Source organism: Propithecus coquereli, unplaced genomic scaffold, assembly GCF_000956105.1.
Source record: "Propithecus coquereli isolate 6110/MARCELLA unplaced genomic scaffold, Pcoq_1.0 Scaffold302, whole genome shotgun sequence".
Taxonomy (NCBI): Eukaryota; Metazoa; Chordata; class Mammalia; order Primates; family Indriidae; genus Propithecus; species Propithecus coquereli.
In genome coordinates, this window is record NW_012148642.1 from 1,552,720 (window position 1) to 1,573,156 (window position 20,437).

Below are 20,437 nucleotides of genomic sequence, written 5' to 3' on the forward strand. Positions count from 1 at the left end.
AAAAAAAAAAAAAAAAAAAAAGCATGCAGAGACTCAAGGTAGAGTGCGATGACCTCCACAAACCCAGTGCCTCAGAAGAGGGAAGAAAGGCGGGGGCTTATGTCCTGGTCCACTCAGGGCCTCCCTCTGCCGCCATCCCCCAAGCATAATCCCAGCATATACCAAGGCCCAGTTCCTGGGCGTCCCCCTGCCTCCCCTTCTTTCCCAGCCAGCCTTCCTTCCATCCTGCCCACTGTGGTCCAGTGCAACAAAGTCCTGTCCTTGGAGTTTAGAACAACAATCATTTAGACTGAAGTAAACCATAGGCAGTAGCCCTCCAAACTGGCATTCACCTTTCTCTAGCTGCCCTACCTCTAAGGAATGATCCCCTTGAAATCCCCACTGCCATGGGTGTGCCCAGATGTGGGGAGACTGCCCCTCAGATAAGAGAGGCCAATGGCTATGCTCATACTGACTCACAACCCAGGGAGAACCACACAGAGAGCCCCAGGGCATAAAGGACTGTCCTGTTGTCCTGTTCATTGCCTCCGGGGCCTAGCAAAGTACTGGTCACATGGCAATACTTAATCAGTGTTCCAGGAAGAAAGGCATTTGTTCATGAGTTAGTTACTATTGAATGTTTATAGTTTCCAGCCTAGAGTCTCTACACCCTTAGACACCCACATTAAAACTTCTTTTAGGTGGAAAATTGCATAGTCACTGTCGAAAAGGAGACTGATCCCGAAATGTATGAGGAAGGAAATCATCTATAATCTCACTACAGAGATCATCACTGTCAACGTTTTATTTTGTTTTCTTCCAGTCTTTTCTCACAGTATAATTTTCTTACAAAACTGGGATCATACATTGTATGATTTTTGTCTCGTGTTTCATTTACTGTTCTGTAAACCTATCATTATTTATAAAAATAATAAAAATTCTAAAACAACATTTTTCAAGTTACATGATGCTCCATTATGTGGGTATTTCCTAATCTATTTAACCAACCCCCTTCTGCTGGGAATGTATCTTGCTGCCAGTGTTTCTTTATATATATATTTTTTTCCTTTGTAATCAAATGGTAATCATCCTTGTACATGCATGTTTGCATGTCCAGCTATTTTATATCTTTTTTTTCTTTTTAAAAGATAGGGTCTTGCTCTGTCACCCAGGCTGGAGTACAGTGGCATGATCATAGCTCACTACAACCTCAAACTCCTGGGCTCAAGTGATCTTCCCACTTTAGCCTCCTGAGTAGCTGGGACTACAGGTGCATGCCACCACCTGGCTTATTTTATATCTCCCTGCCTTCACTCCCTCTGTCAGAAGGACCTTTTCCTCCTCTCTCTTCTCTCCTCTTTTTAAACTTTTTCTCGTGGGTTTTATCCCTCACTCCTATATAGTCCCTTATTCAGGGTTTACGGCCCATATCTGCATGCTAATGTTCCATTAAAATGTTTGATATCACATATTTATCTTCGTGACAATTCCAGGAGACCGGGCTATTTTCCAGCCATCTGTGATTGGTTGTATTTATGGGAGATTTCTATGTGCAGCTTCCTGTAACTGCTCCTGCACATATATAAACCTGTGTGCATATGCACTATAGCTCACATGTGATGGCAGTGTGTATAGGCACATGTGCCTACACTTGTATGTGTCATACGTGTGATCTGGGGGTGAGTACATGCAAGTGGTGACTGGGCTGTGTTGAAAAGGGCTGGAACTCGCTTCTCTGCAGTGTCTGTCCTTCAGTCCTGAATTCTGTCCCCCCTATGGGGAAATGTCGTTGTTCTTCCTTTGGTATTCCTTATAATTTGTGATCCTTCACCCTGTGGTAATTAACCACCCCTACCTCTAATTACACCCAGCTAGTATTGGCTTCTCTGCAAGCCTACCCAAGAGTAGTCAAAAATTATTGCTTTGGGAACAGTCTGACCTAGTGAATTACCAGTTCAAAGACTGTTCCTGGACCAACTGTCATGAATGGAAGAGAGAACTGTAATATAGAAAAGAAAGAGTGACTATTCTGAAGAAGAACAACTAAGCCAGGTGTAGTGGTTTATACCTGTAATCCCAGCATTTTGGGAGATTGAGGAGGGATTATTGATTGAGGCCAGGAGTTTCAGACCAGCCTAGACAACATAGCAAGACTTCGTTTCTACCCAAAAAAAAGAAAAATTAGCCGGCTGTGGTGGCATACGCTTATACTCCCAGCTATTCTGGAGACTGAGGCAGGAGGATCACTTGAGCCCAGGGGTTTGAAGTTGCAGTGAGCTCCGATCACACCACTGCACTGCAGTCTGGGCAACAGAGACCCTGTGTCTCTAGAATAAATAAATAAATAAAAGCACAGATTTCTGTTCATACACAAAATAAGCAAACTTATGACTTTAAATACAACCTCTAAATCAGACTTTATTAATTCATCCTGTTCTTTAACAAGATAATATTCATCCAGTTTATGATATGTCAGCTACCATCCGGGGTGGGATATAATAAGAGAAAGAGAGAGGCCAGGTGTGGCAGCTCATGCCTGTAATCCTGGCACTCTGGGAGGCCAAGGCGGGAGGATCGCTTGAGCTCAGGAGTTCAAGACCAGCCTGAGCGAGAGTGACACCCTGTTTCTACTAAAAATAGAAAAAATTAGCCAGGCATGGTGGCATGCACCTGTAGTCCCAGCTCCTGGGGAGGCTGAGGCAGGAGGATCGCTTGAGCCCAGGAATTTGAGGTTGCTGTGAGCTAGGCTGACGCCATGACACTCTAGCCCGGGCAACAGAGCGAGACTCTGTCACAAAAAAAAGAGAGAGAGAGAGAGAAAAAGATTAAGATCATTTTTATTTCTAGCTGTAAAGCTGGACAAATCACTTAACATTTCAGAGCTTATTTCCTTATCTCTCAAATAAGAATGTCAGACTAGATGGTGTCTCGCTTCCCTCTAGTTCCAACACTCAGTGACTCTCTGAAATTAGTTGAATTTCACAGAACGATATAATCTTGCTGTATGTGTTCATGAAGAGTGTTATGACATTCTCTGCCTGGATTGAGAAGGGGCAGTTTTGCCTGGGCCTGGAGACTGGAAGACCTGATTAGAGGCTCTGCCTTCCAGATTTGGGAGCCTCCTATTTGGAAGGGATTGCAAGGGCAGTGTTTCCTTACTGATTACAATACTTATATTCCAGAATGCTAAGCACAGAGGACCTGTCTCTAAAGCATACTGTTTTTTTCTCCTAACTTTTCCCGTAAGACTATAGTTGGAAGTTCCCTGAGGGAAAAGGCCCCAGCAGACTGAGCTGCAAACCTTCCCAAGGGAAGGTGGCAATCACAGCTGCAGAAAGGTGGGAGATATGATCCTTGCCATCATCTGCTTCACTCTCCCATGCCAGAGTTTATCCTCGAACCTTCTCTCACTTTCTCCCTGCAGTTGGAAAGGTCTTTCAAGTTCCTGAGAGAGGCTGAGGACCAACTAAAGGCTATTCCCCAGTTCTGTTTCCCCGATGCCAAGGATTGGACTCCTGTCCAGCAGTTTACCAGGTATGAGCTGGCATCTCCCCTTCCCACCCGCAAAGACTAGGGTAAGACTTGGAGACGGGGTCAGACACGGCAGACACCGTGAGTCAGGCCTGCTGTTAAGCAGTCCTAATGGGCCTTGGCCTAGAGATTTCCCCCAGTGGTGTTTTAAAAGTTCCCTGAAAATGTGAATCACCTTGCTAAGCATGCAGATTTCTCAGGCCTCCCACTCGATCTGGGAATGTGTTTGTTTCATGAGCCTCCATGAAGGTAATTCTTAGCCTGAGCAAAGTCAGGGAAATATTGCTCATCACCTGTCCGCACCCAGTGCTCCTGAAACTTCCCTTTAGTAGCCTATCTAGCTGCTACTCGGATTGGGATACGCTTACTTTTCTGCTTCAGCCGACGTTGTTAGATACCAGTGTTTTTATCATCAGATGTTTCGGCATTTGAGCAAACTCAGTAGGCTGTGTATCCCAAGTGTGTGAGGGACAGTGCTCCCTGAAGTTGGCCCAGCAGTCTTTAAGGACCATCCGAGCCTCAAAGTTGCCCTGGACAGACTGCCCCAAGAGAGCTGCACCACACGCAGTTCCAAGAGGGGCACAGAACTGTCTCCCTCTCCAGCTGCACCCTCACGGAGTCACATCCCCATATCAGCAGTGCCACCTCATGCTCACACTCACGCTAATGCTCACTGAGGGCGGCACCCCAGCCCTCTTCCATCTGTTCAGCCGCAAGAGTGACAGTTGTGTTTTGTACAATGGGATGGCTTGGGCTATAGGAGTATGTGAGAGCTCAGGGTGAAAAAAGAGCACCTCATTTCCTCTCAGGACACAGTGACATTTCAGGTCTCTGCCTCCCTGACATTTACTCTGAAGCTATAGGTGACCAGCGTCACGTCTCAGCACAGAGGTGGACAAGCAGGACAGCCCTTTGGACAGCCTCCTCTGGCATGTCCCTGGCTGCTCACTACACCTCACTGCACGAGTGGTGATGTGGCTTTTGTTTTGCTTTGTAATGCCTTTTTTGTTTTCCCAACCAGTGAAACATTCTCATTTGTCTTAACTGGAGAAGACGGAAGCAGAAGGTTCGGTTATTGCCGAAGACTGCTGGTGAGTACATCCTGCTTGCCAGCCGGCAAGAGCCCCAAACACAGCAGGTCAGCCTTCCTAGTCCTTTGTGATTGAGATTCCACCATGTGCCACGGGAGAAGGAACAGGAACAGTGGCAGGTTAATCAATGTAGTTAGAAACATGCAGAAAGATTTGGGGGCTTACCTGGGTCTTACTGGTAGGTGGGAATAATGTCTGTTTCTGTCAAAAAGAAATATTTTCTCCATTGATTTCCCACCAAATTTTATTAAAGAAAGGAAGGACCTTTCTCTCCTTAAGCCAAACATTCTTTCTAATAAAACATGCTAAACAGACCCCTATCACTTAGAGAAAACATCCAGAATGGTTGCTAAGGAGAGAAAACTCAAATAATTCAAGAATGTCCCTTTCAAAGCTGTCTCCTTTAAAAGTCAGAAACTTATTCCAATGAAATGATCATACTAAAACATTTTGGACCTTATCATTTTGAGATCCATTCTTTTAGTGGATCTTTTTCCACTGAGAGTATAGTTGAGTCTCAGAAATAAATTGAAAAACTTTAGAGTCCAATATAATGCATGACACATAGTAGTTGTTCAAGAAATATTTGCTGAATTAATTAATAAATAAAAAGCATGGATAATTGAAAAAGTTAAATGGGTTAATATTTGTTGATCAAATTAGAGTTAAAATAATGAGACTGATTTTCCTTTTGGTTTGAAAATCAGCTTGTAAGTCAGCTTTCAGAAAGATCTTTGGAAATGATTTCATATTTTGCAATTATCATTGTAATAAACATGTAGTCTCAAAATAACTCCTTGGGAGGAACTACAGTGATTTGGGGAAATAAGTTAAGCCTCCTTACTTTATAGTTCTGTAGGCCAAATTGAGCACCTACTGTGTGCACAACGCCCTTGATTTGGGCCGCTTGGGAGAATAAAAATTGGTATACCACGTGACCTGCAGTGCCTCTCAACTATGAAAGGAATTATTGATGACTACTTTTCTCCTCAAGTTTTCAAAAGCTACAATATGTGGAAACATCTGGCACATGACAGACTCTCAAAAACATTTGGGTTCTTTCCTTCCCTAAGGTTGTAACACTCATAATTTCCTTGTGTTTCTCTCCAAAAAGCCTGGAGGCAAAGGGAAGCGTCTTCCTGAAGTTTACTGCATTGTGAGCCGCCTGGGATGCTTCAGCCTCTTCTCAAAGGTGAGAACTTGGACCTCAGAGAAACGAGGAAGGGAAGGAAAGGAGGGCCCTAGAAGAACCCAGGGAATACCTCCAATCTCCTGGGACTTTTAGAGTCTTATTCTCGACCTATTTTTGTTTGTTTGTTTTAGAGATGAGATCTCGCTCCGTAGGCCAGGCTGGAGTGTAGTGGCACGATCATAGCCCACTGCAGCCTCCAACTCCTGGGCTCAAGCCATCCTCCCGCCTCAGCTTCCCAAGTAGCTGGACTGCAGTCACATGCCACCACGCCTGGCTTCTACCTGTCTTCCTTCCCATTTCTTCACTTCTCTCCTCACCTCTTCCTCTGTTCTCTCATCATTGGTTCAGGAAATAAGAGCTGATGAAGGACTGGGCCCAGAAAGTGAGTGTGAGGGGAATATGGGGGCAGATCATTGTAGTTGAGGGAAGGAGGTGAGGTGGAGGCTCCTCTCAGAACATTCCAGGCATTTCACTTTCCTTCTTCTAAACATCGTCTTTTGTCATATAAGCTTTTGTTGGAAAAAAGCCACTATGATGTATGTGTGTATATCTGTGTGTATATATAGTGTGTATGTACATCTGTTGTGTGTGTGAAATGTATTATTTTAATGGTGCTCTGAGTTTATCAAAATATGAATATAATCAGATCCTCTTTTCTGGAAAATGAGCCAATATTTCAAGACATACAAATTGCCATCCACCCCAGCATTCTGGATTGGTGCATATCCAGAATCATATCCTATATGATGCTGATCTCAAAAGCAGGTATAATCCAACATTCATTTCCTATATTTATCAGATCCGAGTAATCCATAAATTTAAATAAATAAATAAATCCATAAATTTAAATCCTTGTACAATATATATTTCAGTCTGATCTTTCTCGTGGAGAACGGAAGTCCCTATACCTACTATCCGTGGATGCACTTCCTTTCTTTTTTTCTCCATACAAATGAATAGTCACTTGATTTATTGTTTGTGTGTTTGTTTGTTTGTTTTTATTTCAGCGCATTACGGGGTACAAATGTTTAGGTTACGTATATTGCCTTTGCCCCACCTGAGTCAGAGCTTCAAGTGTTTCCATTCCCCAGATGGTGCACACTGTACCCATTAGGTGTGAATATACCCATCTCCTCCTCCCACCTCCTGCCTGCCCAACACCCAATGAATGTTATTACTAAATGTGCACATAAGTGTTGATCAGTTAGTACCAATCTGATGGTGAGTATATGTGGTGCTTGGTTTTCCATTCTTGTGATTCTTCACTTAGTAGAATGAGCTCCAGCACTATCTAGGATAATACAAAAGGTGCTAGATCACCATTGTTTTTTGTGGCTGAGTAGAACTCCATGGTATACATATACCACATTTTATTAATTCACTCATGTGTTGATGGGCACTTAGGTTGTTTCCACATCGTTGCAATTGTCAATTGTGCTGCTATAAACATTCGAGTGCAGATGTCTTTTTTTTTTTTTTTTTTTGAGACAGAGTCTCACTCTCTTGCCTGGGCTAGAGTGCCATGGTGTCAGCCTAGCTCACAGCAACCTCAAACTCCTGTGTTCAAGGGATCTTCCTGCCTCAGCCTCCCAGGTAGCTGGGACTACAGGCACGCACCACCATGCCCGGCTAATTTTTTCTATTTTTAGTAGTTTGGCCAATTTCTTTCTATTTTTAGTAGAGATGGGGTCTCGCTCTTGCTCAGGCTGGTCTCGAACTCCTGAGCTCAAACGATCCGCCCGCCTCGGCCTCCCACAGATGTCTTTTTTTTTTTCCTTTGGGTAGTTGCCCAGTAATGGGATTGCTGGATCAGATGCACTGCCTTAAAGCATTTCTAAACAAAAATCTACATTCCTCCCTGCAGTGTATGAGAGTTCCAGTGTCCTCACTTCCTTGCCAACACTTGTTATTTTGTCTTTTTATTAGAGTCATCGTAAGGGGTGTGAAGTGGTATCTCGAAGTTTTGGTTTGCATTTTCCTGAGGGCTACCCGCCCCTACCCCAATGAAATTTTAATTCCACAGATAAACATATATCTGTTTAGGTACCACAGCCCATTAGAGGACTGAAAACCATTACGATATCTAATATAATTAGATATTATAATGCTCCCATTGAGAATGTATGTCTTAGCCCAGTAAGTCACAGGGCCAAACCCAAAGTCAAAGACCTGAGGAACTATACTTCACCCTTTAGTGGAAGGAACTGAAAAGTCACATGGCAAAAGGAGTGGACACACAGAGAGGAGAAGAATTGAGGCCAATAATGCATAAAGCCAGAGAGCCTGTAATGTAAGCCTTGGCCTGAGGAGGACTGCAGGGCTTCCCTGTAATTCTTGAATCACTGACAGGCCCGCTTCATCTAGAACTGAGCCATGCCTTGGTGCCCTGACTTCAGAATAGCTCAGCTGCCTTTCTGACCCTTGCAGATCTTGGATGAGGTAGAAAAAAGACGAGGCATCTCTCCTGCCCTGGTGCAGCCCCTCATGAGGAGTGTCATGGAAGCCCCTTTCCCAGCCCTGGGCAAAACCATCCTTGTCAAGAACTTCTTGCCGGGTTCAGGAACTGAGGTAAGCTGCCAGATTCCTTCTTTCTCCTCAGGAGGGATGGCCCAGACAGCCAAGTCCCAGGGCGGGGGCTGGCTTTCAGTGCTGTGGAATTCAGTGGTGGCCTCTCGCTGCTCCTCGGCCATCCCAGATCGCTCATCCTAAGTTCCACGCTCAGCCCAGTCCAGCCAGCCCAGGCTTCTGCCCCAGAGAGCAGGCCCAAGAACTGTGCTGCGGCAGCACAGGTGTTTCTTTGCATGACGTTCGCCTCAGGTTAGGGACGTGCACTGAACACCCTTAGCTTCTCTTAGTAGCCTATTGTCATTCATAAATTTTACTCGAACCTATTTACATGTTGGTCTGTATCAGCTCTATAACTTTATAATGTAAAACAGATTCTTCTCAGGGAAGACAAGCTCAGGTACTGCTTTTCATTCATCTTAGAAGCATGTCCCGTCCTTGGCTGGGTTGGGGGTTCAATGAAGGAGTTTGTTTTTATCCTTCCTTCTCCCTTTACATGGCTCAGTGGACATCGTAAGATGGATCCCATTCAGCCTTGAGTCCCTAATTCTAGAGGCACTCAGAAAACGAGGGCTCCTCTGGAGACGAAGGAGGGAAGAGGATGGGTCTGGGACACTCTGAAACAACACAATTTCCCAGCATGGAGAGCAACAGTCTCCCTGTTGCCAAGGAACCGAAAGCTGTGCCATACCAGACACAGATGGCTTGGCCAGAGGATGTAGCGGGGAAGTTAGCGGGGAGGAAGCCCCCTGTGGGGACAGCATGGCACAGGTGCTGCCCTGAGATTGAATTTAGCCTCTGCTCACTGTGAAGGAGGCAGCTATTTAAAGAGAAAAAACGTGCACATGAATACCAATGTGAGAGGAATTCAGAACATTTCTACAAGTACAGAGTGAGAAGGTATACACAGAACACACCAAAGCTCCCTGTGTTGGGTGAGTCTCAGAAGTGTTGCTCAGATCTGTTGGCCATTCTGCATGAGCCTATGATTTTACTTCAGCAGGTAATAGTCCCTCATGAAACACAGATGCTTCCATTGGGACTTTAAGGGACAGAACAGTTTTCAAAGTCATAGAACTCTTCCTGGGGGGTCCAGATATGCTGTTGCCAGGGAGAGCCTCCTGGCCATTCTGGGCCAAGGGCCACTATTCCTGCCATCCTCTCTCCTCACCTCCATCGGAACTGTCCTCAGTGTGGTAGCTGACTGTGAGACGCTTGCTTCCCTTCCCCAGTCTCCTGGGATCTTTCTTTTCCCAATCCCATGTGTTTTCCTATTTTCTTTCCCTTTTCCCCTGCCAGTGGGTCACCCCTGCTGAGGCTCTCAGAGCCCCAGGCTAGGCCCCTCCCTCACGGCTGCTCCTGTTCCCTGGCAGGTGATTGAACTGTGCCGCCCACTGGACTCCCGGCTCGAACACGTGGACTTTGAATCTCTCTTCTCCTCTCTCAGCGTCCGCCACCTGGTCTGTGTTTTTGCATCCCTACTTCTGGAAAGGAGGGTCATTTTCATTGCAGACAAGCTCAGGTACCAACCTTGGCTACTTCTGCTGAAGTGTTTGCGCGACAGTCAGTCTTGGACTCTCTAGGGGCTGTAGAGCAGGTGATTGCCTGGGATTGAAGACTGGCTTCTGTGGGAGCGGCTAGACGGGGTTGGTGAGGCTGCTCTGCCGCGCACTAGTTCTCTGGGATTTGGCCTGCTTTCCACGCACTGTGCTGTGTGCCAGGCACGCCACTGTGTGGCAGGGAAACAGATTAAAATGCAGACCTGTCTCAAAAGTTCTCAGTGCAGTGGGGAGAACAGAGTAGTAAGCAGACTGTATAGGACTATGCTACAAAGGCAGGGGGAGGCAGTAAGTTCTGGAAACTGAAGGAAGGTGAGTTCTGAGTGCCAAGACTCAGAGCAAGAGGTAAGCATATTCTAGGCAACAGGAGCCGGCTTTGCAGAAGTAAGGCGATGAAGGCTGAGCACATCACCTGCAGAAACTGCAAAGCAGTTCACACGGCTAGAGCAGAGAGAGGAAGGCGGAGGAGGGAGAGAGAAGCCAGCAGAAGGGGACAGAGGCCAGTTCAGGGAAGGCTGCGGGGTCGTTCTCAAGAGCACAGGCTCGTCCTAAAGGCACCGTTTCCCTCATTGTGAAAGTAAATCCCACCTAATCACGCACACACGCTCACTGCCCAGTAGGATGCCACCCACGTCCCAGTGAACACATTCAGTGACTTGCAAAGGCCACGTCACAAATCAAAGAAGATCACGGAAGGAAATGCAGTTAGGGATTTGGAAGGAAATGCAGTTAGGGATTTGGGTTAATTGTGAACTTCCAAAAAAAGAAGAATTCCTTGCATTTTCATCATTTCAAAATACCGAATCAGAGCCTTTTTCGCTTTGGCACTGAGGGCACAGAAGCGTGAGGGCGGCTGCAGCGCCGGGGAGGGCTGAGATGTGGGGCCAGCCAACCGGGAGAAGCAGATGAGGCCACCTGAGAAGTTCATCTGGAAAGACGCAATGCCAAAAACAAAAAAACTGAAGCACTGTGGTTTGGAGAGGAAATACAACTGAACTATGGAAAACAAAAGGAAGAAGAAAAGGGAGAGAAGAATGGAAAGGACACAATGTATCAACATGGGATTCACCAGGAGGCGTGGTGGGAAGTAGCCATCCAGCCGCTCCTCCTGCACCCCCTGCACAGCTGGTCACCTTTATGATGCTCCTCTTTGGACAGCAGCCTCTGAGCCTTTCCCAGCCTGCTCCCACCCTGGTTTTTAGTTAGCTATTCACTTTTAAATGTCGTGGTCATTGTACTGCCTGTGCACTTTTGTCAGCTCAGGAAGCAGGCCCTGTCTTTAGGCTGCAGCTGGTGCTAGGCACTGGGCAGCTCTCCAAGCTCCCCGGGCACTGGGGAATTCAGACAGGGAGTTCTCAAGGTTGGGGCCCTGGAAGCTCGGGATGAGTAATAACCCTTCAGGGACCAGGATCAGATTTCATCAGCATTATAGTCTCTGTCTTTATCCTCTGGAACCCATACTCCCTCTGTCCCCTAGTGGTAGAATTCTCAGGCTTAGATTTGGGGGAGGGGGAAGCAGTGGATTTAAGAAAGGCCTAGACTAGAAGTGAAAGCAAAGAAGTAAACCGAGTGCCCACCAGGAGTGGAGGTGGGGACAAACAGTCCCTAGGGAGCTTGCTTCTGAGGTGAAGACGTTAGACTGGGGTGGGCCCAGCCTGAGAGATGGGCATGGCTGGAGAGGAATGGCGCCCCAACCTCCCCAGGCTTCCTCCAGGGAGGAGAAAAGAAAGTATCTGCTCAAAGAACTGTGAATGCAAAGATGGGAACAGAGGAGGGAAGTGAGCCTTGTCAAAGACAAACACATCCCTGAGGGGCAGTGCAGGCAGGGAGACACCTGGAGATGCTCACTACTAAGCTCTCTGGGAGAGGACTTGGCCACCTCTGCCTTTCCCCTGGACAGATTTCCGGGTTGGCAGGTCGGATGCTGGGCCAACCCCTCCTGCAGAGCTGCTGTCATGAGAGACAAAGGAAAATGAGTGGGTCCCAGCAGCTGGGCACGGCCCCTGCCCTGTTCCCTGGGCCTGGCTGGTTCCCAGCCCCACTCCCTGCCCTGCTTTGGGGGCCCTTTGAAGGAGAGAAGTCACCGGCACGGTCTGAGAGGAGGGATTTTGGAATTTCTCTCCTCACCCCACCTTCCACGGTGCCTGGCATGACGCCCTCAGAGATTTAATTTAGTCTTTTCAAACAGCGCACGCTGCAAGAGGGTCAGACGCCAGCTGTGGCTGCCGCAAACGGCTCTTGCCACGGGCGCATGGTGCCCACCAGGGGTTTGGCTCTTCCATCAGCTGCCAGATGTCGAGCACTGTGGAGATGGGATTTTTGTAGGGGAGGAGGAGACAGCTGGAACATGGGGAATTTAATTTTGGCGCCCTCCTTGGAGCCGGGGCCAGAGCCAGGCGATGGTGCTGTCATTGTGTGTGAGTGTGTGTGTGTGTCTGTGTGTGTGTGTGAGAGAGAGAAATACCTTTAATTGAGGTTTTAGACCCTTCATGGCTTTCAGCCGTGCACTACCCTGTCTCATCACACAGAGGGGTTTCACAGGGAGGTTTCCTAGAGTAGAAAGGGCTCCTGAATATCCTCAGCCTTCGGCCCTGGGTCTCCTTATTTCTGAGACACAGGGGTTGTCTGAGCTCAGACCCCTTATGGCTCTGACTTTCTTGGGGTCCGGGTCTCGTTTTCCCTGAAGGCAGCCCTCACTTTTCCTGTTACAAATGGCTCGGCGTGCTCTCTGTCTTGCCCGATAAATTTTCTTTCCATCCTGCAGTAGTTCCATGCAGACCTGAAGAGATAAATGCATAAAGTCCCGAAGAATTCTGAGACAGGAAGAGACGAAAACAAAGAGTGAGCAAACCTGGTGAGAACAGCAGCGATGAACGTGGAGCCTCTGGGCCAGGCTCCATCCCTGGAGTCTGACCTGTGTCATTTCGTGCTCTGCAGCCCTGTCAGATAGTGCCTGTTATCAGGAAACTAAACAGCAGGCAGAGGTCCCGTCACTTTGGTCAAGGAAGCAGGTAGTAGGAGAGCTGCCCGACTCTGGAGAAGACGGCGGAGACGAGCTGGGCCATGGCATCTGGGGCCCTGTCTACAGAGCAGCATAAGGAGAGTCTCTAGAACAGGCCCCAGGGAACCCCTCTGTGCTCGGCAGTCAGGTCACAACTGTCACTGAGAAGTCTGCTTTTCTCCTCAGGGGCCTCCTTCCCTCCCTTATGGCCTTCGGCCTCCCAGCAGGGTTCCCAGTGAGGTAGGTGGGACCGGGTGACCCCTAAAGTCTCTCCCAGCTCAGAAATTCCCTGACTTCATGGGCCAGAGCGCTCCAGGCTCCTGGGACTGTGCTCCATGAAATTCCCTGAAATTCCTGACTCCGTGGTTCAGGTGGAGGGATCTGTATCCACCTTGATTTGTCTGATTTATGGGAAAGGAGCTGTAGGAAATTGAAGGGTTCCTTGGCCAGGCCATGACCAACAAGAGGTTAGGGACCAATGGCTGGCTGCAAGTTGTCCGACCAGGAAACTTCTGTGCAGAAGGTCTTCAGCACACATCTCAGCTGGTGCCCTCCCACTCTGCACGTGCTGACTCCTGGCCCCGCGCGGCCGAGAGTGGGAGAGCGCCTCCTTACTCCCCCCATTTCCCATCAGGAGCCCCACTCTTAGTGAGACCACAGAACAGGGCATGAGAACAGGGCATGTCACAAACGCAGTGAGCTTCCCCATGACATCCCAGAGGGGACATTTGCCTGCTGGGGTCTGTCATCACCACCCCCAGCCCTCTCCCCCACATGCACAATCTGTTTACTCCTCACTGCTCGAGTCTCCCCACTGCAAGCGGAAACGGCAGGGAGTCATGGCAAATATTGTATGAGTTAGAAGAGCGTTTTAAGTTGAGCCAAAAATCTATCCAATTTAGAATAACATTTTTGCTCCATTTCATCTTTGGGGTGGACATTGAGTGTTCCTAAGGGCTCTGTTAAGCCAAAGTTTGACAGATGGAAAAGAAAGAATGTTGTTGTGATGGCTTGTTCTGTTGTCATAACAACCCAGATAAATATTTCTCTATACCCTTGTCTTCATTTTCCCCATGATAAACATTTTGTTTTTTAGTTTACTCACTTCAGTTCCCAAAAGTTTTGGCTAAACCTATAGACCATGGTGAATAATAAAGTCAGAGCTGCACATAAACAAGTTTGTACAAAAGTTTTAGATGGGACAAGGGTTTTAATAGTCAAGAAATTTACTTTTTATCATTTTGTAGTGCGTTGAACCGTAAGCCAAATGATAAGTAGGATTAAGTGATCAAATCTTGACAAACACTGGAAAACCTTGGCTTTGAAATATGGGTAACTCAGAAATAAGTTCATATGTAGCTGTGCATTCTCATCCTTTTGTTTGCTCCTTTTGGTTCATTTTTTATCAGTTTCCATAGGCTTAAATGGGAGTCCCATATCTTCTCTAGAACTGGTTGCACCCAGCAACATTCACCATCTCAGAAGAAGGTTGGGTTTGTGAGCATGCCCTCTCTAAGGAGAAGAGTTTGCCCAAGGACTACGCACCTGAAATGTTAGCAGCTGCCACCTTGCTGCTCTAGCATCCAAAATACTATTAATAGTTCACAGGTCTGGCTAGTCCTCAGAGTGGTTGGCAGTCTTAGAGATAAATAATACATTTAATTCAGAAAAGTCCTATGAAAAATACAATTTTAATAGTATAATAGTACAATCTGATTACGTATTAAGTATTAACCACCTATTTTCACATATGAACACCAAGAAGATACCATTTTGGTATCTTTAGAGGCTAGTATAGCCACAAACACTGCCGTCTCCTAATCTAAAGCCATCACTATTGTATTCTGGGGCTGGAAGCTTATCCCAGTTCTTCTCCAGGCTGTGCTGGCTTGGCCTCTGTGAACTTCCTTCTTGTTTTTTTTTTTTTTTTTTTGAGACAGAGTCTCGCTCTTTTGCCCGGGCTAGAGTGAGTGCCGTGGCGTCAGCCTAGCTCACAGCAACCTCAAACTCCTGGGCTCAAGCAATCCTTCTGCCTCAGCCTCCCGAGTAGCTGGGACTACAGGCATGCGCCACCATGCCCGGCTAATTTTTTTCTATATATTTTTAGTTGTCCGATTAATTTCTTTCTATTTTTAGTAGAGACGGGGTCTCGCTCTTGCTCAGGCTGGTTTAGAACTCCTGACCTCAAGGTATCCTCCCACCTCGGCCTCCCAGAGTGCTAGGATTACAGGCGTGAGCCACCGCGCCCGGCCTTCGCCTCTTGGATTTAGCTGCTGCAACTCAAAACCTCTCAGACACATTCCTCTATTAGCTTCTCAAAGTAAGATGTCACCATCACTCTTCTGTCCTGTGTCTGCTGAGGAGACCTAGAATTAATAACCTTCCCATAGTTCTTTTTACAGCCTCAACAGGAAGCTCCTGTTTGCGGTTCCTGGACTTTGCTCTGTCTTATAGATTTGTAGTTTGCAGATATGAAAGCTACAAGGATATTAGAGATTATCTGGTCTACTTTACTTATTTCACAGGCAAAGAATCTGAGGCCTAAAGAAGTTAAGGGCTTTACCTGAGATCATACAGGGTCTCACTATGTCACACATGCCGAAGTACAGTGGTGTCATCATAGCTCACTGCAGCCTTGAAGGCCTAGGCTCAAGCCATCCTCCTGTCTCAGCCTCCACAGTAGCTGGGACTACAGATGTGTACCACCATGCCCAGCTAATTTTTTTTTAATTTTTTGTAGAGAGGAGGTCTCACTTTGTTGCCCAGGGTGGTCTTGAACTCCTGTCCTCAAGCAATCCTCCTGCCTCAGCCTTCCAAAGTGCTGGGATTACAGGCATGAGCCACCACGCCTGGCCTGAACTAGTTTTCTCGAGGCCCAGCCTATGTTCTTTTTAAACTCTGTGGCACGTTACTTCAGGGTTGCAAGGACAGTGATGGAAACATGTCAACCACTGGATGGTGACACCCAGCTCCCAGTAGGTTCCATAGGCCCCAGGCCAGATCTGAGTTTACCTTTCACTCATGTTCCTGGGAATGATGCTCCAGTAGGAGAGGTACTTCGCTTGGGACGCTAAGGGACAGTGATCGAATCATCTCTCCAGTTCCTCAGGTGTTTGTCTCATTAGGGAAACACATCGTTTACTTTTCTACTCACATCTCAGAGGCAGCTCTGTGCTAGATTCTTACTAGTTCGTAGGTAGTCAGAAGCCTGCCGAGCACAGGAAACCCAAGAATGGCAGAGAGGCTTGGTAGCTACCAGAGCTGAAGCGTCGGGAGCGTCTCCTGATGTTCCAGAGTAATGCTCCAACCCGCAGCAACCACCACCTAATAGCAAAACATTCCAGGACCTGACCCCTCTCACCTGTGACCCACCTACCTCCCACTGGGGCCTTCTCTTCCCTGCCCCACTTCTGTACAACTGATCACAGCTGTGGGAGCTGGCCTTTCCCTCCTCCACCCGCACTGTAATGCAAGCCAGCTTCCTGGGACTTCCTTCAAAAACTGCCCCTCCTCCTGCCAGCAGATGCTCTCTGAGGCCAAGCGGCGAGCTTGCTTGAAGAGCTGTCATTAGCATGCCCAGACCCACTGCCTATTCCTAAAGGACCACCAGTCCTAGCTGTGCCTACCCCCAAGAGGGCTCCCATGGCCTTCACAAGTCAGGGAATAAATTTCATTAGCACTTACAGGGGTGATTGAGAAAAAGACATAAGCTCCACTCAAAATAATCCTTCCTTTTCTCCTCTACCACTTATTCTGGGGGAAGAGCTGCCACTAACAGTATTATTTGCAGAACTTGGCCTTTCCTTTTGTGTTTCACAGGCAGAATTGTTTTTAGAATATTGATGTGGTCTAGAGAGCAAGAGGAATGGGACACCCCTCAAATAACTGCCTGCTGTTGCCAGATTGTTCTGGGCACCCTGTGCTCCATGGGCTCCAGCTAACGAGCTGTTCATGAAAACCAGGTGTGGGATCATTTGGTTCCAGCTGCAACAGCAGGATCAGATTATTTAAAACAACACTTGTTACAAGGCATAGTCAACAGTGGCAGCACAAACTGCATGGCCAATGGATTACCCAGTTGAGTTGCCATCATTTGCCCCCCAAGCCTGCATAAATTGTCCTTTAGCAGAGTGCAGCCAGTTCACTGAGTGAACTTTAGCTTTCTTTCTGCCACATGTATCCACTCATCCTCTGCATCTAGCACCGGCGTTACCCTCCACCTTTCCTGACCTTGCTCCAACCACCTTCTCATCCAGGTGGTTCACACTCACTGCAGCTGAACCTGGTCCTCAGGCTATCCCAGCCACCAGGGGCCTCCGTCGCTGCAGGCAGCATAGGGCTCCAGCTGGGAGTCACAAAAGGATCTAGCAGCAGAGAGAAGAGAGCAGCCCATTGTACTTCCTCCTTTTAGGTGGTCTTTTCTTTGAGTTGGGAGAAGAAAGTTAAACAGATGTCTTTTTCTATTGCAATGACAGCAAAGAACACACACGCTGTCCTCACTGTGCCTCTTGGTGCCTCCATTGCTCTCTGTAGCCCTCCCGCCTCCTCCAGTGGGCAGGACCCTTCTCGCCCCACCCAGAACTCAGGTTACTTGATCTGAGCTTAGCTTCACTTTCTTTTTAGCTATAAAATTCAAAAGAAAGTGAACTTGGCCGGGCGCGGTGGCTCAGGCCTGTAATCCTAGCTCTCTGGGAGGCCGAGGCGGGCGGATTGTTTGAGCTCAGGAGTTCGAAACCAGCCTGAGCAAGAGCGAGACCCCGTCTCTACTAAAAATAGAAAGAAATTAATTGGACAACTAAAAATATATAGAAAAAATTAGCCGGGCATGGTGGCGCATGCCTGTAGTCCCAGCTACTCGGGAGGCTGAGGCAAAAGGATCGCTTGAGCCCAGGAGTTTGAGGTTGCTGTGAGCTAGGATGACGCCACGGCACTCTAGCCCGGGCAACACAGTGAGACTCTGTCTCAAAAAAAAAAAAAAAGAAAGTGAACTTGATCTCCCCAAGATCTCTTCCAGGACTAAAATTCTGTGATTCTACAACTTCCCTGGAGTCAAAAGTGCTTAAACCACAACTCGGAAATGTAAAATGAATCTTAAACACAAATACTACATTTTTCTTCTGCCTTAGTGGACTGACAAAAGTGAGCATTTCGAAGACTGTTCAAATAGACTATGGATCTTCTCATAAGCTGCTTCCTTCTCCAAGTCATATTTAGGAACTTTAATGAACATGCTGTAAAAAGAGGTGGGTTTCAGACAACAGGCTTCATTCAGGGATCTCCTTCTTAATGTCTCTTTTAAGGGACTCCCTCAAGTCACTTGGAAATGAAATCAACATCCCAGTAAAACATGAAACATCAAAATCCCAATCCAGTCATAACCCTTCACCTTCCCCACCTCCCAGTTCGCTGGTCCAAATAATTGGCTTCAGACCTTTTTTATTAGAGCCCACGATGAGAAATACATTTTACATTCAGACCCATGGTACACTCCACACACATGCACACAGATATTTACAACTGGAAAACAGCACTCTTATTTTCTTTTTTTTTTTTTTCTCCCCCACCTCTTATTTTCTATCCTAGTTGCTTTTCATGCTGATCACAACCCACTAAAATGATTTCAGGACCCACTAATGGGCTGCAAACTATAATCTGAAAAACCTGCTCTAGTTACAGCTATGCTTGTTTGTATGTTGATGTTCTAGTTTTCTGAGCCATGACTTCATGACCACAGCACATAAGCAGACCAACTTTGTAGACTGGCCCCACATGAACATAGGTTAGTCCTAAAACAAACAAACAAACAATTAGAACAAAGTGAATTCAATACATTCAGTGGTCTGTAGATGAAGGAAATTAAACACAAATTGTAAGGAATTCACCTGTATTAACATTCTTGAATATCTGGGAGAAAGTGATGCCTTAGGAAAAAAGTTGCTCTGCTTTGAGTAAAGATATAGATCTAGAGCCTTCGAAAGACATAGAAGTCACTTCACCTCAAGCTCTGGCTGAATTAGTGATGTGTCTCTCCTTAATATAAGCCCTAATTTAATTATTTTGTCTCCTTAGTATCTTCCAAATTCAATGTCTTACTCAGCTAAGAAAGAAGATAATATAGGGATAAGAATGAAATCTGGGGGGTAGCATTTTTCTCATTTTTGGAGCGATCATTCGAAAGAAAAGACAAATGCCAAATAGTGCGCTACGTGGATGCTGTGCTGCTAAGAGGCATTTCATGACACTAGTGAATATTAGGAGAATGATTATTTGCAAAGATGAAGAACAGGAAAGTTAGGAGACTTATGCTAATAAACGAACAAGATTCAATAGTGTCGGCTCCCCTGCGCCCGCTCGTGTCGGCCCGCCAGGATGCAGCTCAAGCCGATGGAGATCAACCCCGAGATGCTGAACAAAGTGCTGGCCCGGCTGGGGGTCGCCGGGCAGTGGCGCTTCGCGGACGTGCTGGGGCTGGAGGAGGAGACGCTGGGCTCGGTGCCCGCGCCCGCCTGCGCGCTGCTGCTGCTGTTCCCCCTCACCGCGCAGCATGAGAACTTCAGGAAAAGACAAATCGAAGAGCTGAAGGGACAAGAAGTCAGTCCTAAAGTGTACTTCATGAAGCAGACCATCGGGAACTCCTGTGGCACAGTCGGGCTCATTCATGCTGTGGCCAACAATCAAGACAAACTGGACTTCGAGGATGGATCAGTCCTGAAACAGTTTCTTTCTGAGACAGAGAAGATGTCTCCTGAAGACAGAGCAAAATGCTTTGAAAAGAATGAGGCCATACAGGCAGCCCACGATGCCGTGGCACAGGAAGGCCAATGTCGGGTAGATGACAAAGTGAACTTTCATTTTATTCTGTTTAACAATGTGGATGGCCATCTCTACGAACTTGATGGACGGATGCCTTTTCCGGTGAACCACGGCGCCAGTTCAGAGGACCACCTGCTGCAGGGTGACCATTGTCCTCCTGTCAGATGACATCATAGCTAAAAGCTCAGAGGACAGCCACCCGAGCCTTTCCTAATCCCTGTAACGTTGCTGGATTCAGGACGCCGCCAAGGTCTGCAGAGAATTCACCGAGCGTGAGCAGGGGGAGGTCCGCTTCTCTGCCGTGGCTCTCTGCAAGGCAGCCTAGTGCCCGCGGGAGGGACTTGCCCTCCTCCCCTCCTCCCTTCCACGTGAAAATATACACCTCCCCAAGCAGTCTAGAACGCTCCAGCGTTTGTGAAACACAGCTGTCCCCCGCCCGATCCGCACACGAGCCCTCCCCCCAGCCACGCCCAAGCACACGCCGTCCATCAAGCCCAGCTGGGTGTGAGCTTCAGATGGCGAAGCCTTCCCCCCCCCCGTGTCTCGTATCTAAATATCCGACGCTTTAAGTGGCTACTTTGGTCTGTGTCTGTAAGTTAAGCCCTCGGTGTGGTTTAATTGTCCTTACAAGGAATAAATCTTTTCTGCTGATAAGAGATAAACTTAAACTTGTTCTCATTTTCTTTTACCTTTTCCCCCAGTAGAT

At 47.2% G+C, this 20,437-nt stretch overlaps 2 protein-coding genes across 2 annotated transcripts in view; both read left to right on the top strand.

The window, feature by feature from the left end:
• The window catches only part of DENND2A (DENN/MADD domain containing 2A), a 109,091-nt gene that overhangs the window by 64,751 nt on the left and 23,903 nt on the right, over positions 1 to 20,437 (top strand). The window contains exons 9-13 of the mRNA XM_012649746.1: positions 3,404 to 3,513; positions 4,532 to 4,601; positions 5,716 to 5,793; positions 8,221 to 8,361; positions 9,732 to 9,880. Of these exons, the coding sequence (XP_012505200.1) occupies positions 3,404 to 3,513; positions 4,532 to 4,601; positions 5,716 to 5,793; positions 8,221 to 8,361; positions 9,732 to 9,880 (548 nt within the window). The remainder of the gene's footprint in view (positions 1 to 3,403; positions 3,514 to 4,531; positions 4,602 to 5,715; positions 5,794 to 8,220; positions 8,362 to 9,731; positions 9,881 to 20,437) is intronic.
• LOC105814707 (ubiquitin carboxyl-terminal hydrolase isozyme L1-like) lies at positions 19,277 to 20,056 on the top strand. The gene is made up of 2 exons (XM_012649781.1): positions 19,277 to 19,890; positions 19,970 to 20,056. Exons 1-2 carry the CDS (start codon positions 19,288 to 19,290, stop codon positions 20,054 to 20,056), a joined length of 690 nt encoding a protein of 229 aa, XP_012505235.1. The 5' UTR covers positions 19,277 to 19,287.

Excerpts from the sequence above, each read along its gene's own strand:
- LOC105814707 (XM_012649781.1), top strand. The coding sequence starts at position 19,288 with ATGCAGCTCAAGCCGATGGAGATCAACCCCGAGATGCTGAACAAAGTG. Across the intron at positions 19,891-19,969 it reads AGGGTGACCATTGTCCTCCT|GACGCCGCCAAGGTCTGCAG; the intron begins GTCAGATGACAT and ends TGCTGGATTCAG.